This window comes from Rhinopithecus bieti, unplaced genomic scaffold (assembly GCF_001698545.2).
Source record: "Rhinopithecus bieti isolate Rb0 unplaced genomic scaffold, ASM169854v2 scaffold_63, whole genome shotgun sequence".
Classification (NCBI taxonomy): domain Eukaryota; kingdom Metazoa; phylum Chordata; class Mammalia; order Primates; family Cercopithecidae; genus Rhinopithecus; species Rhinopithecus bieti.
This window is the reverse complement of record NW_016802972.1, coordinates 392,481-408,627: the sequence shown is the minus strand read 5'-3', so window position 1 is coordinate 408,627 and position 16,147 is coordinate 392,481. Positions and strand designations below refer to the sequence as shown.

Genomic DNA, 16,147 nt, shown 5'->3' with positions numbered 1-16,147 from the left:
AAAAAAAAAAAAAAAAAAAAAAAAAATCAATATCTGATATACATTTTTGTTTGTTTATTTATTTATTTATTTATTTTTGAGACGGAGTCTCGCTCTATCGCCGGGGCTGGAGTGCAGTGGCCGGATCTCAGCTCACTGCAAGCTCTGCCTCCTGGGTTCCCGCCATTCTCCTGCCTCAGCCTCCGGAGTAGCTGGGACTACAGGCGCCTGCCACCTCGCCCGGCTAGTTTTTTGGTATTTTTTAGTAGAGTAGGGGTTTCACCGTGTTAGCCAGGATGGTCTTGATCTCCTGACCTCGTGATCCGCCCGTCTCGTCCTCCCAAAGTGCTGGGATTACAGGCTTGAGCCACCGCGCCCGGCCTCATTTATTTATTTACTGAGATAGAGTCTCACTCTGTCGCCCAGGCTGGAGTGCAATGGTGCAATCTTGGCTCACCGCAACCTCTGCCTCCCTGGCTCAAGCTATTCTCCTGCCTCAGCCTCCCGATTAGCTGGGACTACAGATGCGCACCACCACGCTCGGCCAGTTTCTGTATCTCTAGTAGAGATGGGGTTTCACCATCTCGGTCAGGCTGGTCTAGAACTCCTGACCTCGTGATCTGCCCACCTCAGCCTCCCAAAGTGCTGGGATTACAGGTGTGAGCCAACATATCCGGCCCAATATCTGATATACATGTTAATTGAAGCTGGGTGTAGTGGTCACACCTTTAATCACAGCATTTTGGGAGGATCACTTGAGCCCAGGAGTTCAAGACCAGCTTGGGCAACATAGCAAGACCCTGTCTCAAAAAAGAAAAATTTGGCCGGGCGCGGTGGCTCAAGCCTGTAATCCCAGCACTTTGGGAGGCCGAGACGGGCGGATCACGAGGTCAGGAGATCGAGACCATCCTGGCTAACCCGGTGAAACTCCGTCTCTACTAAAAAACACAAAAAAACTAGCCGGGCGAGGTGGCGGGCGCCTATAGTCCCAGCTACTCGGGAGGCTGAGGCAGGAGAATGGCGTGAACCCGGGAGGCGGAGCTTGCAGTGAGCTGAGATCCGGCCACTGCACTCCAGCCTGGGCGACAGAGCAAGACTCCGTCTCAAAAAAAAAAAAAAAAAAAGAAAAAAGAAAAATTTAACATTGACTTTTCTGTCAGAGATAGGAAGTAAATAAGACATTTATCGTGAATTTAAAGCACATATGGCAGCTAATGGTGACAGCATCTCACTCCAGCTGACCCTTGGCCTATGGAAGCGGGCCTGGAATGGCCCACTATTCTTAGTGTTGGCAACTAGTTAAAAAATTAAAATATTCGAGGTGGGTGGATCACTTGAGGTCAGGAGTTTGAGAACAGCCTGGGCAATATAGTAAAACCCTGTCTCTACTAAAAAATAGGAAAATTAGCTGGGCATGGTGATGCATGCCTGTAATCCCAGCTACTCGGGAGGCTGCGGCACGAGAATCACTTGAACCCGGGAGGCAGAGGTTGCAGTGAGCTGAGATAATGTCACTGCACTCCGGGCTGGGTGACAGAGTGAGACTCCATCTCAAAAAAAAAAAAAAGAAATGGCCACTTGATGTAGTCTTTCAGAGTCACAAATATTTTATTTTTTTTGAGACCGAGTCTCATCTGCCACCACAACCAGCCCAGAGTCACAGTTGGAGCCTGAACTCTGCCTCAGCATCTTCACCACTTGTGCCTTTATCTTTGCAGTTCTGCCTATTATAGCCTTTCCTCCCTTGCTGCTTGGCGAACCTCTACTTATCCAGTAAGGCCTGGCTTCAGTGTTACCATCTCTCTTTAGTGTTCTGTGGTTGTCCACCTGATGGATGACTTACTCTCCTGGCAGGGTTTCCAGTCTGATTCCATGTGATGGCACTTACTACACTCAAGTATACTTTGTGGTCTGTGTGTCTCACCCACATTCACCCACTGGCTGGTCCTGTGGTTTAGGGACTGAGCTTTTCTTTATCCATATCCATCCAGTCGGCCCCATGATTGGAACATACTATGCAGTGCTCAGGCAATGTTTGCTGAAGCGCAGGGGTTAAGAGCAGGCTACCTGGCTTGGGAACCCAGCTTTGCCACTTCCTGTGTAGCTTCGGCATAACTTTCCATCTTTCTTTTTTTTTTTCTGAGATGGAGTCTTGCTCTGTCACCCACGCTGGCGTGCAGTGACGTGATCTTGGCTCACTGCAACCTCCACCTCCTGGGTTCAAGCAATTCTCCTGCCTCAGCCTCCCGAGTAGCTGGGACTACAGGTGCCTACCACCACACCCGGGTAATGTTTGTATTTTTAGTAGAGACAGGGTTTCACCATGTTGGTCAGGCTGGTCTCGAACTCCTGACCTTGTGATCTGCCCTCTTTGGCCTCCCAAAGTGCTGGGATTACAGGGGTAAGCCACTGTGCCCAGTCAGCTTTCTGTCTTTCTACGCTTATTTCCTCATCTGTAAAATGTCATCCTTAGCAGGGCGAGGTGGCTCACACCTGTAATTCCAGCAATGTGGGAGGCCGAAGCAGGTGGATCCTCTGAGGCCAGGAGTTCGAGACCAGCCTGGCCAACATGGTGAAACCCCGTCTCTACTAAAAATACAAACATTAGCCAGGTGTGGTGGCACACACCTGTACTCCCAGCTACTCAGGAGATTGAGGTGGTAGAATCGCTTGAATACGGGAGGTGGAGGTTGCAGTGAGCTGAGATGGCACCACTGCACTTCAGCCTGGGTGACAGAGTGAGACCGTGTCTCAAAAAAAAAAGATAAAATGTCATCCTCACATCAGCCTTTTGTTGTGAAAAATAAAATCAAGAGTTTACTCAAAGCAGTCAGAACAGTGCCTGACAGTAAGTCTTGTTAAAGTGTTAGCTATCATATATTATAGATGAGCACAATGTATATCATTATTAAATGTCAGCTTTATTATTATTATTTGTTTTGAGACAGAGTCTTCCTCTGTCGCCCAGGCTAGAGTGCAATGGCACGTTTTGGCTCACTGCAACCTCCGCCTATTGGGTTTAAGCGATTCTCCCATCTCATCCTCATGAGTAGCTGGGATTACAGGTGTGCGCCACCATGCCTGGGTAATTTTTGTATTTTTAGTAGAGACGGAGTTTCACCACATTGGCCAGGTTGGTCTCAAACTCCTGACCTCATGATCTGCCCGCCTCGGCCTCCCAAAGTGCTGGGATTACAGACGTGAGCCACCGCGCCCGGTCAGCTTTATTATTAAATGTTAGCTTCATCTGCTTTGTACACTAATGCATACCCAGTGCCCAGAACAGTGCCTGGAACATACTAGGTGCTAAATAAATATTTATGACTTAATGTATGAATGAGGGTGGACTTCCTTTCTTTTGCTCGCACTGGAGAGTTGAACTCTCCTTCCAACGCGGGTGGGGTGGATATTGGCGTATTCAGGGCCATCAGGGCTGAAGTCAAGGGCTTAGTGGGGCTTAATTTGTTGGGGGGGCCCAGGGCATGGCCCTCATTGGTTCTCTAGAAGGAAAGGTCCAACCCTCAAAAGACCTTCCGAAATCCCGCTGAAAGTTAAGTTGGGAAGGAAAACCTGCATGCCTATGTATCAGGAATTAACGTCCTTTGTCTTGCTTTGTTCAGTAGTTTCAAATTGCCTTCTCCAGGCAAGGCTGATGAAAGTGCAAGTTGCAAGTTAATTTGGATTTTTCTTTCTGCTTTTGCTCTCACAGGAAGTGGAAAGGTGACCAAACACTTTAGCATTCATGCCACCAAAAAGAGGAGTGTTTTGCAGTTACAAGACCTGGATTCCAATCACGACTCCTCTTAGCTGCCCTGTAATCAGGCACAATTACTTGGGTCTCTGAGTCTCACTTTTCTTATGTAGAAAACGGAGATATGTTTACTTCCTTCATAAGACTGATGAGAAGGAAATTATCTGTGCATTTTGAAACCACTGAAGCCTTGTACAGGTTTTATTTCTTGGATCGCCACTGGTTCCCCGCTAGGAATTCAGAAAAATAAAAAGGAGGTCCCTGAGCAAAGGCTGGGGGGCCCTTCATCTGAGGCCAACCCTCTCTTGTCCCATGGATGGCCTGGACTGCTCCGCCCCGCGGCTCCCCAGGGGCAAAGCCGTGAGGGTCCGGGTGAGAGCCCAGTGCTGGACCAGCCCGGCGCCCAGGGGTCCCGGCCGAAATCCCTGCTGTCTTTCAGGTCAAACGTCATAATTCCCGAACCCCAGAAAGGCCGAAAAGCAAGGCAACCCCGAAAGATGACGAAGTCAACACCAGGGCGCAGGGCCAGTGTGCTGACGACGAGGGAGGCTGGAGCCGCGGGGACAAGGCGCCCATACAGCGGCAAGAGGGCGGAGGGCAGGAGCTCGCCGTCCTGGGTGAAAGCGGGGCCCAGTGAAGAGGCCCGGCCACAGGAATCTCGGTTCCACCCCACGACTCCCGGCTGTGACTCCAGTTTTGTCCCCAGCCGCCCGGCCCGGCCCCGCCCCGCCCCCAGCGGGCACTCAGGCCTTACCACTGCGCCTTCATGGGGGTGGAGTTAGATCGTGGGCTAGTCCTGCCGATGAGAGAGGGGTTCTTCCTCAAAAAGTATCATTATGTATAGTATTCGCATTATTCTAGTTAACTCGTTTCCCTTCTGCATGCCCGGAACCCCTACCTGCGCTAGGAAGGGGGCGGAGAGCTTTCCTGCCTCCCCCTGCTCTTCCGCGTTTGGTGCGCGCCTGCGCGGTGCGTAGGCGGCGGGACGTACTTAAGCTTCGACGCAGGAGGCGGGGCTGCTCAGTCCTCCAGGCGTCGGTGCTCTGCGGTGTTGAACATTGTTGCTTGCTTGGCTGTGCGCGCGTGCGCGGACATGGCCTCAAACGGTAGGTAAGGGCGCGAGGCGGCGGCGGCGGCTGCGCACCGGGCCGAGGCCTCCCAGCTGGGCTTTTCATTTTCGGTGGGACCGGGGTGGCGATCCCGTGTGGGATTCTTTCGCGCCCCTGTGGCGGGAAACCGCGGAGAGGGGTAACTGGAGGAGGCTGGTGTCGCCATTTTGTTTCGCTCCTCTGGCCCTCGCGCGCGGGGCGGTAAGTTTTCTCTTAGCAGTCCGTTTGCTTGGGGTGGTCGTTGGGAGGGACGCTTCTTAGGGGTTTGAAGCGTCAGGTGAGGGTGGAAAATGGCCGGTTTCCGTGGCCTCGCCTCCCCCAACTCCCGGCCCCGAGCTCAGGCCCGCTTTGTCGCAGTGCTGCATCCGGGCACTCGGCGGCGCGCACGCGCTCTGCGGGCCCCTCCCCCTTCGCGGCGCGGGTACCCCTTCCCCGCCTCGTGTCGGTTCAGCTTTTTGTCGCGAGACCCTTCGCGGAAGACTCGGCGGCGCGCGTGCGGTGTGAGCCTTGTTCCTCTGTGGTCTTTCGCGAAGGGGCGGGACCGCTCCGTTCCCGCCTCGTTTGCCACGCGGCGGGGGCGGAGGCTCGGGATCGGGGCCGCGCTCCCGCTTAACGGGAGCGGTTTGGAGGCGGTTGTCGTGGTTCCGCCAACGGACTGGGGGACCTGGCCCGAGGGTTTTTCCCGCCTAAATTTCTTTCTTTTTTTTTTTTGAGTCAGCGTCTCCCTCTCGCCCAGGCTGGAGTGCAGTGGTGCGATCTCAGCTTACTGCAATGTCCGCCTCCTGGGTTCAAGTAATTATCCTGCCTCAGCTTCCTGAGTAGTTGGGATTACAGGTCCCTGCCACCACGGCCCGGCTAATTTTTGTGTTTTTTAGTAGAGACGGGGTTTCACCATGTTGGTCAGGCCCGTCTCTACATGCTGGCCTCGGGTGATCCGCCCTCCTCGGCCTCCCAAAGTGGCAGGATTACAGGCGTGAGCTACCGCCCCTGGTCTAAATTTCTTTTTTCTGAGGTAGGGACGGAGAATAACAGCCATCCAGGCCACACCCTCTCCTGGTCCTTTTCCTGCGGGGGAAGCGCCGCGTTTCCTGCGCTGGGGGGATGAGTTGATCTTGTTCGTGTATCTAAAGTGGGGCGTTTCAAAAGGGCTTTCGTTGCTTCTGGTTCGCCCAGGGGAAGGCAGGGTAGATGAGAAAACAGAACCATCTGGAGCCCCACGGCTGGGGACTCGAGTACCTGTTGACTTTCGCCTCTTAAGGCGAGCACTTGGATGATCTTTGTCATTTGGGGTCCAAGGGCTCTTTTGATTCTCTGGCTTTGCACTAAAAAGCCCACTTCATCTCCGGAATTGGTCAAAGAGTGAAGAATGGCCTTTTTTGAGACATTCTTGTTCTGTGGGTCTGGGCTGAGAGAGCAGAGGCCACAATCTGAACACTGCTCGAATTCAAACCTGTGCCACTTGGTAGCTCTGCGACTTTGGGCGAGTTAGTCTGTTTTGACTCCTGGCAATAATGGCATTGTCATAGAGTGGATGAAGCGAATGCGCGATGTTTTAGAGCAATCACTGACGTGAATTGGTCTTGCAGAAAGTTGTGGCTGTCCACCAAGACCTTGGTTTTTCCAACGGTTAAGACTTCTGGGACTCTATAGAAACTTGCATTTTCTTCACTTTTTCTTTTTTGTAAGAACACTTGGCTGATAGGCCAGTTTGCTACTCGTCTCAACCAGTGTCTCATGGGGCAATTTTATGCCCTTTGTTGAAACGTGGTGCTATCTTTTTTTTTTTTTTTGAGACAGAGTCTCGCTCTGTCGCCCACGCTGGAGTGCAGTGGCGCGATCTGCAACCTCCGTCTCACGGGTTCAGGCGATTCTTCTGCTTCAGCCTCCCAAATAGCTGGGATTACAGTTGTGCGCCACCATACCCGGCTAATTTTTTGTATTTTTTTAGAGAGGGGGCTTCATGTTGGTCAGGCCGGTCTCGAATTCCTGACCCCAAGTGATCCATCCACCTCAGCCTCACCTGGCCTGTGTGGTCCTATTTATTCATCAGTGCTTAAGGAATTTAGCTTTAATTCAACTCTTTCAGAGCAGCGGCTGAAGATAATATGATTGTATTTTTTTTTTTTTTTTTTTTGCAGATTATACCCAACAAGCAACCCAAAGGTGAGTGCTATTTTTGGGCTTCCAGAGTTTGTAGAGGGGAAGGGTGGTCAAGCTGTGTTTTCTGATCACACTGGTTTTCCTTTCATCTAGCTATGGGGCCTACCCCACCCAGCCCGGGCAGGGCTATTCCCAGCAGAGCAGTCAGCCCTACGGACAGCAGAGTTACAGCGGTTACAGCCAGTCCACGGACACTTCAGGCTATGGCCAGAGCAGCTATTCTTCTTACGGCCAGAGCCAGAACAGTGAGTCTCTCTCAGCAGGTCACCTCTTCCTGCTCTTTCTGAATATTGCTTTTTTTTTTTTTTTTTTTGGGAGACGGAGTCTCATCCTGTTGCCCAGGCTGGAGTGCAATGGTGCTATCTCAGCTCACTGCAATATCCGCCTCCTGGGTTCAAACAATTCTCCTGCCTCAGCCTCCTGAGTAGCTGGAATTACAGGCACCTGCTACCACGCCCTACTAATTTTTGTATTTTTAGTAGAGATGGGGTTTCACCATGTTGGGCAGGCTGGTCTAGAACTCCTGATCTCGTGATCCACCTGCGTCGGTCTCCCAAAGTGCTGAGATTACAGGCGTGAGCCATCACGCCCTGAATGTTGCTTTTCTTAAACCTGAGGACTGAAGTGTTGAAACTCTTCCATATTCTTTTCCCTGAACGAGTGTATAATTCTTCAAACTCTTTGGGGTCTGAGTCCTTTACAGGGCATTGTGGCACACCCAGCTACTGAGGAGTCTGAGGCAGGAGGATCCCTTGAGTTTGGGGCTGCAGTGAGCTATGATGGTGACTGAACAGCAACTGCATTCTAGCCTGGGCAGTGTATTACGGCTCCATTTCAAAAAACAAACAAAAATGTTTATTGGTTTGTGATTCTGTTTACATTTTTTTTTTTGGCTTTTAATTTTTTTGACTCTTATTTCCCATCTCAGCATGAAAGAGCATATTTTCTAAAGGGAGAACCAGTTTTAGGCCAATTCTTAAATGGAGAAAATGGTTTTGCTTGAAACAAATGTATGAAATCATGTGATACATAAGGAAGTGGGATTTGCCCCAAGGTCCTGAAGTGTAACTAAGAAAGGTGGTTGTCCTGTAGATACTGCATGCACAGCTGCATATCACAGTGCTGTTAACAGGAATCCTTGGGCCTGGGATTAGAGGGTGGTGCTGGAGATGGTTGGTGTTGGGGTTGGCGGGGTGAAATTGGAACTGTCTTAGAGAGATGATAGAAGTTGGAGCATTAACTTTTGGCTTTGAAAGGAGGGTAACTATATGAGTTGCAAGATTATGAACAGCTTCTGAAAGGCTGACTTTTTGAGTATAGGTGAGTATTAGGTCATATATGTTTTAACACATTCCTTACATTTTCTCTTTCCTGGTGGCTTTTGCAACTTCTTTTTTCTTATTCTCGTAGCAGGCTATGGAACTCAGTCAGCTCCCCAGGGATATGGCTCAACTGGCGGCTATGGCGGTAGCCAGAGCTCCCAATCTTCTTACGGGCAGCAGTCCTCCTACCCTGGTTATGGCCAGCAGCCAGCTCCCAGCAGCACCTCGGGAAGGTATGGTGGTGTCGATGTTGGGGAAGGCTTGAAAAGAGGGGTGAATTGATGGGGAGTGATAAAGGGACCAGCAGCAGTAGAAGCAGTTTAGAGGTGTAATTGGGGTAGGGGACCCTGTGTTGAGTACAGAGAATGGAATCCACTACAAGGAAATTGGGGGGGTATGCTGGGATTGTGATTGTGTTTTTTTGTTTGTTTTCCTTAGTTACGGTAGCAGTTCTCAGACCAGCAGCTATGGGCAGCCCCCAAGTGGGGGCTACGGCCAGCAGCCTAGCTATGGTGGACAGCAGCAAAGCTATGGACAGCAGCAAAGCTATAATCCCCCTCAGGGCTATGGACAGCAGAACCAGTACAACAGCAGCAGCAGTGGTAGTGGAAGTGGAGGTGAGATGTCCTTAGCTTTGTCTGCAGCCCATTTTCTGTAAGGATTTGTATTCTCGTGTTTTAGCCTAAAAGGGTTCCTGTTTTATTTCCTAGTTGTCATTTTAATTTCTTTCGTACTTCATTGCCTGGCACTTATCAAACCTTTTTGTGCTACTTTGCAAAGTTTTTTTTTTTTTTTTTTAAACCGTCCTTTCTTTTCTCACAGGTAACTATGGCCAAGATCAATCCTCCATGAGTGGTGGTGGCGGCGGCGGTGGTGGTGGTGGCGGCGGCGGCGGCTGTGGCAGTGGTGGTGGTTATGGCAATCAAGACCAAAGTGGTGGAGGCGGCGGTGGCTACGGACAGCAGGACCGTGGAGGCCGTGGCAGGGGCGGCAGCAGTGGCGGCGGCGGCGGTGGTGGTGGTTACAACCGCAGCAGTGGTGGCTATGAACCCAGAGGTCGTGGAGGTGGCCGTGGAGGCAGAGGTGGCATGGGGTAGGTGTCTCATGAGCCAGGGAGTATCTTTGGTGGGGAGTGTGGAGGATTGCATGAATCTCCCTGAAGCCAGTCCCTAATGCATGGTTTAGTATTCTTGTTGTCTAGGGATCTGTGAGGGCTTTGATTTGGGGGCAGTGATTTTCTTTTACATCCCCATTTTATTTTGTGAGAATTTGGGAGCCTGAACTCCCATCCATACCACCGAAAAGAGATTTTGAGTATTGATACTTGTTTCCAAAAAAAAAAATCATACATAGATTTCCAACACGTATGGATTGGAGTCATTGATATCCTAGGCAAGAAACATGGAAGTGAAGACTTCTTATCTCTGCAAGGGAAACCGATGATCCCACTCCTGGGAAATAGTAGGGAAACTTGATATGTGTATTCCCATGTGTCCTCTAGGGAGTTGGTAATGGTTAACCTGACTTCAGCTTCCAGGAATTGGTTACTCTTCCCGTTTTCTGTAGTCATTTGAATCCACAAGTTTGATTTGCACCAATTTGACCGACATTGATTTTGGGTGTGACTTGGTTTATGGGGCCAACTGACTGAAGTGTGCAGACCTTCTGGGCAAAAATATGCTTGACAGTGGTCTCCCACCTAGTTGTTCCACTGTCTGCCTTACCCTGGTTACTTAAAATTCATCAGCTTGTCCAACTGGACCTTCTTTCCTTCCTGCTGAAGTTGATTTGAAGTAAAACCTTAGATTTGATGTTAAAACAGTTGTCAAATCTGTCGGTAAATACGATTTGAAGGACCCTACTCTGTCTCTCTTGAAAAAGGGGAGGAATGTCAGTGTAACTGTTTTGGAAAAGTAGATTTTAAACTGACTTTGGATATGGTAAGTATGCAGAGGTGGGTGGGGCAATCTCAAAACGTACAAAAATGAGGAAAACTCTGTTGTGTGCGTGTGTTTAATGCAAAACTTTAAAAAGAAAAACAACTGTTATGTGACTGTTAACTTGCTCTGCATTTTATGTGCCACAGGTATGAAAGGTGACATTGCAAAATACTCCGCTCTTCTCGCAGTGTAGAAGGGGTGACCCCGGGGCTTGGGGGAGATCAAAAACAGCTCAGTAGTTAGGACAGAGCTTAGCTAAGTTTGTCTTGCTTTAAGGGGAAGTTGCCTTTGGTTTTGACTTTTTATGGAATGGGGTTGGGTCTGCTTGCTGCTTTCAAAGCAAAAACCACAAAAGTGTGTTCAAGGCTACCCCAGCCTGGTGTGAAATGTCTTCTGGGTAAATTGGGGTAGGGTTTTTAAACCAACTACTTGGTTGTCAACCACTTGCGACAAGAGGAAAAAAAAACATCTGCTCCATCGGAAGAACGACCAAGGAAAATGGGTCATTTTTTTTCCAGAGGAAATAGATACGTAACCTTTTAAAGCAAAATCTTTATAAACTGTGTCTGAGAAATTGCACACGTGTGTGTGACATGCTCAAAGGTCAGACAAGGGGTGGTCAGGAAGGGATGTATTTTAGTAGCCACTTGTATCTTTTTCCAAAAACACCTACCCCTGTTTGGGAAATGTTAAACAAAATCAAAAAACACCCTTTTGTAGCCGTTGGAAGCTTCATGTCCTTTCTTCTAACTTGTCTTCTCCAGCGGAAGTGACCGTGGTGGCTTCAATAAATTTGGTGGTAAGTGAACAGAGTTTCCAAAATTCCCAACTCCCAGCAATGCTTTGTCTGATTGTTCATTTGCAGATGTCTTAGCGTGTTAATTTAAATGTCAAAGGTTTTGAGGTGTCCAGAACTACCTCCATAAAGGGGTAGGGTAGAATGCCACCTGTTGCCTGATGTTTGCTAACTCGGAGCAGGCAGGGGTATGACTCAATAGTCGTCTTTTACCAAATGGGTTTGCCCCAGGTTAATAAGAGGGGTTTAGTAGGCCTTGGACAGGGCTGTTGCCACACCTGGCACTTAGTGACCATCATCATGAGAAACTGGAGAGTGCGTGCTGGAACACGTGGTGCCATCTTGACTTTAGGATCCTTTTGATCATTGTGTCCAAGGCTTGTGTGTGTGTGTGTGAGAGTGGGGGACAACCTCCAAATGTTTTAATTCTGGAAGAGGGATGTAATATTGCCCTAAGAATGGTGAAGTTGGTATACCTTTATAAAGTACGGAATGGTGTCAATGAATGCAATTCTATGTATATGGACTTAACTCAGATGGGCGAATAGAAACTAGCTCTGGGAAGGAACATGTGCACTACTTCAAGAAAGATTGGAAGCATGTGTGGCTCATGGGAAATAACCAGGTCTTAAACAGCACAAACTGAATTCATGGACCAGGAAGGTCTTAAACAGCACAAACTGAATTCATGGAAAAATGACAAATTTGAGAAGTCTCCCAGTAAGCTGGAACTTTTCTGGTTTGGTTAACTAACAAAAGGTTTCTTGATTTGTCTCAACATTTAAAGCCAAAGGCTTGGGTTCATGACTTAGGTGTCATTGCGTGTGGGTACAATATTTATATATGGCGAATTCAGATAAACATTGGTCAAAGATGGTCTCTGGAAAAACAAAATAGAGGCTACATTACGGAAATAAGATTTCTGGTCTGTTCCCTGGGACATGCTTAAAAAATACAATAGCTATTATGTATGGTTTTTATTTTCATGTGGTTTTGGGGAAACAACACGGTTTTAAGGATGGTTTCTAAAGATGAAATTAAAAATTGTTCCACAAGGGATTAAGTGTCTTTGGTGGTAAAGTTGGGAGAAACTGGATGGATGCACATCTCATGGCTGGTGGCGAGCCCATCTCTCTTCTCTCGGGTGAGAGAACCGGGCCAAGCTGAGTTGGTTTGTTCACTTTAATGGGTCTCCCTTTCCCCTGCCATCTGTGCTGAGGACATTTCCCAGCTTGAGCTGGGGGAGGCAGCATTTTCTGAAGTGTGGAGTTGTCTCTGTGGAGACTCAAGTTACAGATCTTAAGGGGCCTGCCTAGAATTTTCTCCGGGCAGGCGACCCAGGAAAGGGTTTGGAGTGAGGCTATGAGCACTTACATGATATTTTACAAGTTTGGATTTGGTGTTAATTTTTTTCCTTGTCCGTTTTTTCCTGTTGACTAACGGCTCCTCTTTTCCTTGTTTTTGTTTTTTTTTTGTTCTTTTCTTCCATGTCACTTAAGGCCCTCGGGACCAAGGATCACGTCATGACTCCGGTGAGTTCACAGGTGGTGGCATGAAAAGAGTGGCTAAAGTGGTATCAAGACTTTGCCTGGATATTCTTTGAAACTATTATAAAAAGGAAACTGAGAAAAAGGGGATAGAGAAGGAAGGGAGTTAGGTGTATCCTTAGCTAGCAGTGAGAAGTATTCATTATTAAGTATTTCTCAGAAATACCTGGCTTGTGGGTTCCACCCCCAGCGATTTAGAAGGTCTGAGATGACCCTGAAAATCTACCTTTCTATCAAGTCCCTAGTGATGTTGATGTGTCTGTACCACACTCAGATGGTTTACAGCAGTGGTTTTTTTCAAAATGTGGATCATATCCAAGCTGGTAAATAAAAACTAGTTAACGAAAGACCAGACCACATGAAGTAAAGCATTGAACTCTTGTTTAGATTGTATTGATGTTTGTGTACTAGATTTGAATGTAAAATGGGTCTCTTACTTAATTCGGGACCTTCAACTGAAAGTTGATAAGTACTGATGGGCTTTTTTGTGTGGTCTTGGGCATTTCACTCCTGAGCCCTGGTTTCCATACTGTATACTGTGTGTTAACATGTTTCAAAGGATAATTTTCAAAGTAAATCTGAAATTTGTCAGCATGGCTGGCATATAGGGACTCAAAAGGGATGTGGATTTTTCAGTTGTCTTCATAAACCAAATAATACGAGTTGCTTGATGGATACTAGGTGCTTTAGGTTTTTTCCTCTGTCATTTATTTTACCTTTTCACATTTGCATTTTCTTCTGTTCAACAAGCAGAACAGGATAATTCAGACAACAACACCATCTTCGTGCAAGGCCTGGGTGAGAATGTTACAATTGAGTCTGTGGCTGATTACTTCAAGCAGATTGGTATTATTAAGGTACTTGTGGAGCGGAGTGGGTGCTTTCTGTCAGTGTTGCAGGCTTTTGGATTTCACACATTAGTAAAAGCAAGTCTTTAATGGTTGCCAGCAGTAAAAACAAGTCTTAAGGGTTGTTGCCAGCTTAATTTGTTGAGGAAAGAACCTTAGTTACTGTTTTCTAAAAGAAGTTCTGTCTTAACACAAAAAGTATAACTGATAAGAATGCCCTAAACTCTGAGATTTGTACTTTATAGTAACTTTTAGTTTTATCCTTCAATATTGGAGGGAAAGACAGTTTTCCTCAATGGAGGTTTACATGTGAGGTAGGACGAAGTAACTGGGAAGAGGGGAGCTGAAGTTTGGGAATGATAAACCTCATGTTCTAGAGGAAGAAGATGGAAAGGGAGTATTGGAGCCTTTAAAATTGATGTTACCTCATTTTGCTTTCTTCAGACAAACAAGAAAACGGGACAGCCCATGATTAATTTGTACACAGACAGGGAGACTGGCAAGCTGAAGGGAGAGGCAACGGTCTCTTTTGATGACCCACCTTCCGCTAAAGCAGCTATTGACTGGTTTGATGGTATGTATGAGAAGGCTGGCAGAGGTGGGGCTGGGGATATAGGGCAGCAGGCCATAGGAAGAAAGTCATGGTTTGAGGGTTCATTTGAGTCTTCCAGCATTTTAGCTGTGGTATCAAGTAGTCTCATTTTTGCTTATGTGTCAGTAGATTATAAACCATTTGAGAAAGGCACGCTTATCTTGTGTTTTTGAATTAATGTATCTTGCATTTAAAGTCTCTTGATACTTTTTTATTTCTCTAGGTAAAGAATTCTCTGGAAATCCTATCAAGGTCTCATTTGCTACTCGCCGGGCAGACTTTAATCGGGGTGGTGGCAATGGTCGTGGAGGCCGAGGGCGAGGAGGTGAGGAGCTACCTGCTGTTGGTGCAGAGGGGTGAAGGGGAGAGTGCAGAAGATGGTAAAGGCTTGCATGGAGTGGGTTAGGTTTACCAAACTTGGAGGGGGAGCAGACCCATACTTGTTTTATCTGCACTAGGACCCATGGGCCGTGGAGGCTATGGAGGTGGTGGCAGTGGTGGTGGTGGCCGGGGAGGATTTCCCAGTGGAGGTGGTGGCGGTGGAGGACAGCAGCGAGCTGGTGACTGGAAGTGTCCTAATCCGTGAGTGAAACTTAAATTTTTTTTAGTTCTCTCACATGCATGCTGTTTGATATTATGGTAATGAGGTGTGTGCGTGTTTTCCAAAGAAATAAATGTCAAGGCCACACTGTTGGGTTCAGATTTAGCCAAAAGCTTGCCTAGGTAAGGCTGATGTAATGGGAAAGGTAATGGATTGGGTTCAGTAATGATTTTTGTTCCTGGCTTTGAGAAGCAAGCCTTTTTGTCTTTCTGAAGCCTCAGTTTTTCCTCACTGTATCTCTAAAGTCATGGTAGTTTCTTCCTACTTCTAGGTCTCGCCTATTCCCCATGCCTCTAGACTAATTGTCTTCCTTCTCCTTAGCACCTGTGAGAATATGAACTTCTCTTGGAGGAATGAATGCAACCAGTGTAAGGCCCCTAAACCAGATGGCCCAGGAGGGGGTCCAGGTGGCTCTCACATGGGTAAGAAAGGCAGACCTGGTGCTAAGGAGCTGGGACCAAAGAATCCTTAATTTTTCAGCAGGGAGGCTCGGGGAAAGTAGAGGAATGAGAATATGATAGATCTTATTTCTTTTGTCCTAGGGGGAAACTACGGGGATGATCGTCGTGGTGGCAGAGGAGGCTATGATCGAGGCGGCTACCGGGGCCGCGGAGGGGACCGTGGAGGCTTCCGAGGGGGCCGGGGTGGTGGGGACAGAGGCGGCTTTGGCCCTGGCAAGATGGATTCCAGGTGAGACTTTAAATCAGAATAAAAAAGTAGAGCAGGTAAACAGAGGCCATAGGATAACAAGGTTTTGTCGAGAAAGTGGTTTCATTTTGAGGGCTAGATGGAAGGACCTGATATTGTAACCAGTAGTGGAGAGGGAAGGAAAATTAACTCAGGAGGAATGAATCTGTAGACCCACTTGAGATAAGATACTCGCTAGTTTAGGTGGGAGGGGCAGATAGGATATCTAGGCTTGGAGAGACTGGTAACTCAAATACAATGGATACTTAATTTTTTTTTTTTTTTTTTTTTTTGCAGGGGTGAGCACAGACAGGATCGCAGGGAGAGGCCGTATTAATTAGCCTGGCTCCCCAGGTTCTGGAACAGCTTTTTGTCCTGTACCCAGTGTTACCCTCGTTATTTTGTAACCTTCCAATTCCTGATCACCCAAGGGTTTTTTTGTGTCGGACTATGTAATTGTAACTATACCTCTGGTTCCCATTAAAAATGACCATTTTAGTTAAATTTTGTTCCTCTTCCCCCTCTTCACTTCCCTGGAAGATTGATGATGTCCCAATCAGGAAGGTGGGGAGTTTTCCTGTTTAGATTACCCTGTCCAGCAGGAACTGGAATACAGTGTTTGATCCAGGGGAGAAGGCCAAATGATACCCCTTGAGAGCAGATACGAAATTTTTCTGTCATGGGCAAAGTTGGATGTATAAATCAGAAATGAAGAACATGGGGTGTCGTGAGTGTTGGCCCAAATTTGCCCAGCTATGGGGAATTTTTCCTTTACCACATTTATTAGCATACTGGTCTTAGTTTATTTGCAGCAG

At 47.7% G+C, this 16,147-nt stretch overlaps 1 protein-coding gene and 1 long non-coding RNA gene across 4 annotated transcripts in view; one reads left to right on the top strand and one right to left on the bottom strand.

Annotated features, from left to right (window-relative positions):
• The window catches only part of LOC108528623 (uncharacterized), a 31,089-nt gene extending 26,374 nt beyond the window's left edge, over positions 1-4,715 (bottom strand). The window contains exon 1 of the long non-coding RNA XR_001885238.1: positions 4,629-4,715. This is a non-coding gene — a long non-coding RNA (uncharacterized LOC108528623). The remainder of the gene's footprint in view (positions 1-4,628) is intronic.
• Positions 3,921-15,836, top strand: FUS (FUS RNA binding protein). 3 transcript variants are annotated; one of them, XM_017870440.1, is made up of 15 exons: positions 3,921-4,836; positions 6,978-7,002; positions 7,093-7,244; positions 8,413-8,554; positions 8,760-8,938; positions 9,144-9,414; positions 11,026-11,060; positions 12,557-12,589; positions 13,358-13,461; positions 13,897-14,026; positions 14,268-14,369; positions 14,503-14,626; positions 14,967-15,067; positions 15,188-15,335; positions 15,630-15,836. In XM_017870440.1, exons 1-15 carry the CDS (start codon positions 4,824-4,826, stop codon positions 15,667-15,669), a joined length of 1,599 nt encoding a protein of 532 aa, XP_017725929.1. In that variant the 5' UTR covers positions 3,921-4,823; the 3' UTR covers positions 15,670-15,836. The 3 variants fall into 3 exon arrangements, with proteins under 3 accessions (XP_017725929.1, XP_017725867.1, XP_017725795.1); XM_017870378.1 differs by having other exon boundaries at positions 8,410-8,554; XM_017870306.1 differs by having other exon boundaries at positions 7,093-7,262.
• The last annotated feature ends 311 nt before the right edge of the window (positions 15,837-16,147 follow it).